This window comes from Rattus norvegicus, chromosome 15 (assembly GCF_036323735.1).
Source record: "Rattus norvegicus strain BN/NHsdMcwi chromosome 15, GRCr8, whole genome shotgun sequence".
Lineage (NCBI taxonomy): Eukaryota > Metazoa > Chordata > Mammalia > Rodentia > Muridae > Rattus > Rattus norvegicus.
In genome coordinates this window covers 5041869-5050327 of record NC_086033.1, presented here as the reverse complement: position 1 = coordinate 5050327, position 8459 = coordinate 5041869, and the positions used below count along the sequence as shown (strand labels likewise).

At 42.9% G+C, this 8459-nt stretch overlaps 1 protein-coding gene across 1 annotated transcript; it reads left to right on the top strand.

Moving 5' to 3' along the window:
* Positions 1 to 394: 394 nt before the first annotated feature.
* On the top strand, positions 395 to 7612 carry LOC134482168 (disks large homolog 5-like). Its single transcript, XM_063274911.1, has 5 exons — positions 395 to 576; positions 1316 to 1478; positions 2643 to 2774; positions 3232 to 3408; positions 7029 to 7612. Exons 1-5 carry the CDS (start codon positions 552 to 554, stop codon positions 7111 to 7113), a joined length of 582 nt encoding a protein of 193 aa, XP_063130981.1. The 5' UTR covers positions 395 to 551; the 3' UTR covers positions 7114 to 7612.
* Positions 7613 to 8459: the final 847 nt, after the last annotated feature.

Below are 8459 nucleotides of genomic sequence, written 5' to 3'. Positions count from 1 at the left end.
GAATTGGATTATATGTCACATGCATGGACCCTGGATTTATACATTTCAGGAAGAAGAATATCCATCATTAATGGTCTTTAGGTCTTTTGCTGTTAACAAAGATGTTCTATCCATTTCAAGGCCTGATACAACTCTCCCTCTCCTCAGCAACTGAGTTGTAATGAAGCAGTGAGAACTCTGAAGCTCTGGAAGGAGAGTGAGCGAATGGGTGTTCCTGGCTCAAAAGTGAGTCTCTGGAAAAGCCACTGCAGAAACTGGTCAGTCTGGGTGGAGGTAGTTAGCAAGTAAGCTATGGCATTTCCCAGTGACATCGCCGGTAGTATCTTCCCTGGAAATTCTCTTGTATCCAGGAGACACTAGAATGTTCTGTGATGTCAGCAGTGTTGTGGTGACACCAACTGCCTCAGCGATTTCCCTTCAGTTTCTAATGGATTTTCGAGGAGGCATGTTCTCCAGGATCCTGTCTCTTTCGGAGGGACAATCATATCCATGCAGGCACCAGACCAAGGCAGAGGGAGGCCAGCCTTCCATCACGTTGGAGAACAAGACGAATGGAAAGATCCTTGAGGAGGTCAAGTGAGTACTGGGCAGGGCAAGGGGAGCTTCCTGGAGGAGGTTGGCTTGAGGTGGTCCTTCCAGGAGTAGGACGTATGATTTAGAGCCCCAGTCTTCCTAAATGGCTGACCCAGACTCAACAATTTCTGATCATTAGTTTGACAGAGAACCAAGACTGTTATATGTCAAGGGGCTTTCCTTGGATCTCTTTACTGTCATGGGCGGTGTCAAAGAATACCAGGATGAGCCCCTGTAAGAATAACAAAGTGTCTCTCCCAGGATCGGCTGTTGAAACACTTCATTCTCAGCAGTGTCCTGTAGATTACGTGGGTAATTGATGCCAAGAGGGATACTCTCCTGGTCATTATCAAGGTCTCAGTTATTTTGTCCTTAACACACATGATTAGGGATTCAAGATGTTAAGCAGTTTGAACTCAAGGACTTACCTGCCTCACATCAGACATTAGCTGAGAAGGTCCTCCAATTCTTCTTGTTTAGGCCAGCTTTAGAATTTCAGTGCCAGAGGAATGGCTTTAGGAGGTGTGGTCTATATCTATGATGGCATATGTCATCCTATGGCTATGATGGTGGGAACAGGGACCTAGCTGAGTTCAGCTTAAAGATAGCTTTCTTGCTCTGTCAGGGATTCACTGTATCTGTAGAACTGTTCATCCTCAGACTTCTGTTTTAGACTAAGCATAGTTTTCCTTGACACTGTGTCCACATATATGCCTGTTCACTGGTGTTTATCTACCTACAGAGTCTGATCAGAAGGCATCGTCCCAACCCTCCATGACACCTGTTGAGGAGGAGAGAATGAAGCGTCTGGAGAACCTCAAAATTGCTCTCCACAAGATGCAAAAGGAGAGAGATGAACTCAGGAGAATCCTGGCGGATTACCCGGGAAAGAATTTAAATGACAGGTAGTCACAATGCAAGTTCTGTTAATTCCACATTTCCTCACATCACAGTAGGCTACAACTCCAGGGTGTCCTCATGGTCAAAATCACTTTCCTGATTGGATGAGAATGTGAAGTCCAGATGGGAATGGGATGGTGGCACAGGCTATTTTAATTCCTACAAACGTAAATCATAGCCTGTGGCCTGAATCACAGTCTGGGAATGAGGGTAGTAGTGTGTGAGCTCTCATTGTGTGATTTAAGGAGCCTGGACAGGTGTTGGCTTGTGGGAATTTCTAGGTGCTCTGATTATGAGCAATCATTGTTGTAATTGACGTGGAGGTGCTTTGGGTTCAATAGGTCCTGTGAAGAGCTGGAGGGGCCTAACCCCACTTGGTGCCTCACAGTGTGTGACTGGACTGACAACAGGGGATCATTGGTTTTCTCTGATTTTATTCATTGTATTTGGAGATAATGCCACATCCTTGTATTTATTTGGCATTCTAATTGTATTAGAGAGAGAGAGAGAGAGAGAGAGAGAGAGAGAGAGAGAGTTTTGTGTGAGTTTGTGTGTGTGTGTGTGTCTCCATGTGTGAGTGCGTTTGTGTGTATCACTTAAGATCTGGGTATTCTATGTTATTCTATGTTCTGATTGGGACTGAGAATTATCCTGTGTCAATTTTCATGGCATGATAATGATGAGGGTGAGAGCCTCACTGTGAGCAGTACAACATTTCACATCTGCTCAGGTGGACGCACATGGGAATCTCCTGGTGTGTGTTATAAATTCTTTTCCCTGTAAATACTGTTCATGTTCCTTTGGGTTTTCATGTAGCAATAGATTCTATGATGGAGAATTGTTACCTAAGAACAGGAGAATAGTCTTCATGGGTTTAAGTTGGAGCCTGGATTGTGGCACAGGGTCCTCGAATGTTCTTCGCAAGCTTGTCAATTCCTTCAAACCCCCTCAGGGAGCTCAAGCAAATCAGCTCCCTCCTTTTGTTTGCTGGGACTGCTGTCCCAGTGTCCATAATAATAAACTTAGTAAATACCAAATAGATCCAGTACCAAGGAGCAAGTGTGTGGCATTCCTAGGCTGGGGTAGTTCAGGATTCAGTCTGAATTCATGTAATTCTTGAATCCTTCATTCATAATGTTATTTCATCTTTGGACCATGCCCTACCACAGGAACAACTTTGAGTCTGAGATGCTCACGATGCAGCATGAGGAAGTGATGACCGACATGAAGAAAATGAGCGAGCAGGTCAATAGAGCTTTGGTCAAATGTACACACCTCACACTGGAAAATGACTGGTACTGGTGAGTAACTTACAAGGTTGGGACCCAGCACTAGGCACAGCATGTGTCAGCCCATTCTTATCTGTGAAGTAAAGTGAGGATCAGGCTTTATAGTGTTTGAAACATACCAGGAAGCCTGTCTCTAAGGAAGGCTGTAGGACACACAGGACACAGAAAGATTGGCCTCCAAGCGACATTCTAATAAAATAGACAAATAAGCACACATAGGGATTAAGTCCTCTTCTGGGAAAAACTTGAATCAATGATGTCAGGTTTTTGAGAAGTGCCCTGAGTCTTCTGGAATGTGGCTCTTTTCTCCATTTGACCTGTCTCTAGGTCATGCTCCATGGCTACTGTGGACTTGGACTATAATCTGGGGCTCTCTTTGGATCAGGACCCTAGAGGGAGTAATGGACTTGGAGACGTGGGAGGAAGTTGGAGACTGGCTGGGATTAAACATTTTTACTTTGTGTCTCAGCCGCAGCTTCTGCCCCCTCCTAACTGAGTTTTTTGAGCTGAAGAACAATGCCCAGAGAGCACGGCATGAGAACAGGGAGCTTCTATGGGAACAGATTGCACTGGAAGAGTCCATTAAGGAAACAACAAGGATCTGTGGGGAAGCCAGTATGAAAATCCGCGTAACAAGCAGCCTCAGGTAGGATGAATGACGCATCAAGGGCAGGTTTTCCTGATATCTAAGCATAAACCAAGTCAAACCAGTTTAACCTTCTCCACCTTATCCAGACACTCTCCTAGGTCTCATCCAGTTGTTCATTTCTTTGACCATTTACTAACCTTTCTGTGATGTTAGCTTCATGCAAGAAACTGGAGGATTGACAACCAAATCCTCCTGCTCAACTAGAAAATGCATTTCCTTAAGGGGGATCTGTTGATCACACACTGCACACTTACATGCCATTATGCTAGAGGGATGCCATGAGGTAGCCGTCTTTGTAGTGCACAGAACTGATTAGAGTTCAGTTCAATTGCCAAAAGAATGGCTCTCATTGTCAATTATGATGGGGCTTGTGGACTTTCTCTCCTTTTCCCCGTACATTGAAAATGGTCCCTTCTGCCTGTCCAAATCGTGGTTTCTAGTGACAGAGCTTGAGAAGCAGTTTGTCCGTCCTGTTCTATGTCAGTGTTTTAGTGTTCTTTCCTGTGGCTTATGTCCTGGAGCTGACTGGATGAACAGGGATGTAGGAAAGACTTCTCTCACGGTGAGGGTTTGTGTGATATATGTATGGATTAGAGGGAAATTTTTCTCCAACTCTCTCAACCTAGTGTGCCCAAGAAGTGCATTCCCTACACAGGTTTACTCTATAAGGGATGGATAGCAGTGTCTACGCTCTCACTTGACACATTTCCTTTGCCTCATCTGTATTCAACAACTGTTCTTCCAGCATAATGGCCTCCCCATTCTTTTCTGCTTCTCACTTATGATTTCTGTTCTCTCTCTCTCTCTCTCTCTCTCTCTCTCTCTCTCTCTCTCTCTCTCTCCCTTCCCCTCTCCATCTCTCTCTGACTCTGTGTGTTTGGGGGGGGTGTTTTTTTGTGTGTTTGTGTCTGTGGGCACATATATGTGTGATCATTTTTATGGCTATGATGCATATTGTACTTTGGAAGTTGTTTGTTTTAATTATTTGTGATATGGGGGTCTTATATATAGAAGTGTGTGTATATGTGTGTTTTTTCGCATGTGTGTGTGTGAACTCATCAAGTTTCTGAACACAGACACATATACATGTATTTATATATATTGTATAAGTCTATATGTGCATATTTAGAAACATGTAAAAGTATACACACACACACACACACACACACACACACACACACTCTGAGAGAGAGAGAAGAGAAAACATAATCTTTCCAATTATATTTTAAACTGTTCTTAATGGGGTCTTGATCACTATTCAAACTATTTACACTGGGAAAACTATTCATCAACATTGACATTACTTGGAGAAAAACTCAGGAATAGGGTACAGGGATGTGAGGACAGGCTGCTGTGTGAAATCCATGTACCTGAGTGTCGAAACTGATGACTGAGGGCTCTTCTGCCTTCTTTGCTCTCGGTGTACAGTAACACTGGAAGGTCATGTGGCTTGTTGTGTCTTCTCAACATCCTGGTTATGTTAATCATTTCCTGCCACCAGTCTCTTTCCAGATTGGCCTAAACTTGGTTGAATATACCTTGGCTTTGGAGTTTGGCCTGGAATTTGTTATTTGAAAGATTAATTTGCTTAGAGTTGAATCTGCAGGCAGAAGATGTCCAGGAGTTATGCTGAGGTGGAATCACATCTTTGCCTCAGACAGAAACTTAGGCTCAAAATAGTCCAAAGCACTCACCCTGTGTTGTGTTGTGGCACTCTTAACCATTGTTATTCAAAATCATTTGATCTGAGTGAAAATCATCTGTAAGGAGGGTTTAGAAAAGTGATGACCCTCAGACATTGCTGGAGGTGTCAAATGGGTAGCCCTGTGAGAAGCCATGTACAACTCTTGTGAAAGTTCAACCTTTTGACACAGTGATTCCAGAACAAGAAGTAGGTGTCAGCAGAGAAACTGTGGCACATTAGTGTTTAGTGGTTCACCTCAGAGCAGCCATGAAGCAAAATTATCCAGATGTCCATCAGTCAGAAAGTGAAAAGGTACAATGTTGTCCAGCCCTTCCATGGACTGTGGCTGAGTTTGATTATACCTGCCAGCATTTGGCTTTGAATTAGCCTTCTCTTACTCGAATTATATCTGATAGCATCCCAGTACAAGTTTTACCTTGGATTGTGGTTATGGAGATTTCCTAGCTGTTTGTGCTGGTAGTTTGTTTCCCCTGTCAGGTACTGTATGGTAAAGGGACCTCATATTGAAAAATGCAGCTCACTTTGCATGCACTGGGAAACAGTGAGCAGAGGACTGAAGAGGCTCACACGCCCCCCCCAACACCCCCAGTGCTCTGTTTCCTGAAATCAGCCTCCTGTGCACAGCCTTGTGACCTTGCTAAGCAGGCTTGGCTAACAGGCCTAGATGTCACATTCCTAATTTCTGAATTTCAGGGGAATACACATTATTGGCTGAGCTGTCTTTAGGCTATGCTCACTGTGTACTTACCCCATTCCAGGTTTTTTTTTTTTTCTTATGCCACAATAGTAGACTGGGTGATCTCTTCTATTACCATTAACTGGGAAACTAACCACATTCTGCAAAATACTCTGCTTGTATGTGTGAAAAAAATATATTTGGGTGAGTTCAAAAGTGTGTATGTCTGGGTGTCTGTCTGTCTGTGTCTGTATACATGTATGGCTCCATGGACAATATAATCTTCTAATGACCAGGATGAGGAGAGCATGGAGGAAAGTCTGCAGGACCCCCTGAATCAGCAAAAACTGGTCACTGAGCAAAAAGCCTTGTCTGAGACGATGCAGCATCATTTCGGTGTCACTGAGATGGTTTGAAAGCACAGGATGAGAGGACCCAAGTAGATTCCCTGTACTTATAAACTGTCTTATTGGGTGTGTGACTTTCTCCATAGTTCTCAGCATCTGTCAGCTAGGAGCAGCTCAGAATATTATTCTTGTCCATTTTAAAAGAAATTCCGTCCATGAAGTGTATGTGATCCATAGAGATTCTGGCTCTTGTGTACCGATCCCCCCAGTCTGAGCTCTCTTGTATTATCTGAGCCCAGTGCCTTTATGTCTCCCCACAAATAGTTTTACGATACTCATAAACAAAGGAGTGGTATAGTTTATTTTCTGCATGAGTATCTCCTTTAGAGTTCAATGCTTAGTCTTGGCAAGATTTCCATGCAGCATATTCTTGCCAAGTATAATATCACTTCGGTGTGCATGTACTTCTTGAGATATTGTTTCTCTGGGTCTTTACAGATATTGAGGTTGTCATGTGGACACCAGGCATATTCCTGCACTTGAGGAATAATAATAGCCTTCATTTCAGTGATGGCCAGGCTTCCAAGGCCTTCCTATTGTTTTCTAGGTTGTTCAAATCTCTCCTCACCTGACATTAAGGCATTGCTACATGATATTAAAATATAATATATATGTACCATTGGATTTATCTGCTGTTCACAGTTCAATTTTTAGCATTTTTTTAAAAGCTGTGAAAATATGCAGGCCTGTGGGATCTCTTACCCTTCTCTCTTGGGCATGAGTGAATGACATCAGATGAAAGATCATCCTGGATTGTCCTGCTGAATTGTGCTGCTGTCTATGGGATAAGTGACATGGCAGGTCCTCACCAGGTCTTTTCCACCCCTAGGTCTGAACACTGCAGCAGAAGCTTCCCCAGGGCACAGACCAGGACTACAGCTCTCAGAGACAGAACTGTCCACCAGGAGCACTGAGGGTGCAAAGATTGACACCACCTCCCACATCTCAGTCCTTGTAACTGTACAAATCTTGGGCTGAATTTGAAAGACCTTGAGATGTGGCCTGGAACACGCCTCACGTTTAACCTTTTGACGACTTGTCCATCAACAACCAACCACCCCGAGTGAGGCAGGTCTACATTCCTCTTGAAGAGATTTTCACCATCTTCCTTGCCGTTCTGCTGTGTTTGCAAGGCCAGCAACAGGCTGGAGTTATATGTTGAAGAATCAGCAGGAATTGAATGCTGACTAATTTACTTGTTATATTTGTTTTTAGTTTGAAGTTTGGTTTTATGCATTTGGTTTTATTTGTTTACGTTTGAAGTTTTGTTATTTATTTGTTAACTTTAGTTTTTTAATTAATATTCTATATTCTTAAGGCTATATACATTGAACTCATTGACTCCCCACTTTAAAATTTTCTTGAATAAATTAATGTTTGTCTATAAATAAAAATGTGACCTTTAACCCCTCACTGACAAGACCGTCCTGAGTCACATGTGGTTCTTCCTCCTGTAACAGCACAAGTGTAAGGCAACAGTGGTTTTCTGCAAGTCTCATGCAGCTTAGGCTTCACCATCAGTTCACAGCCAGCCAGAGCTGCACAGTAAACTGTGCTCTTGATGTAGACAGTGTGTCGTGCTCTGTGGATCCCACATACATGACGAAAATTATCCTTGCTTTATCCTTGTGCTCACAAATTTAGCTTCCTTTATAATGACAAACAAAGGGAAACTCAGAATTATTTCTCTAATACATTAGAGGAAATAAAACCATTCAGTATGGGAATATAAAAAGCGATCAGGACACACTGAGCTGTATGCTTCTGCATTCCTTGTAATATAGCATTGGTTATAACTGCAGATTTATTGAATTCCAGCAATTTTGGAGGAACAATATGTTTAAATTTTTTATTAGATATATTTCTTTACTTACATTTCAAACTTTATTCCCCATCCTTGTTTCCTTCCTTAAGCCCCCATTCCCTTCCCTCTCCCTTCCCCATATGTGTATCCCCTATACATCCCCCTTATTGTTCACCCATATTCCCATGCACTGCCCCTGGAACATTTTCTTTATTGCTTTGTTGGTTTGTTTGTTGTTATTCTTTTTCTCCCATTATTATTAAATTGGGCATTTCTTATTTACATTTCAAATGTTATTCCTTTTCCCGGTTTCCTGTCCATCAGCCACCTAACCCTTCCTCTTCCCGTTCTAAATGGGTGTCCCCTCCCCATCCAACCCCCATTACTGCCCTCTCCAAAATTCCCAACACCAAGGGCTTCCCCTTCCACTGTTGCCCCAACAATGCTATTTACTGC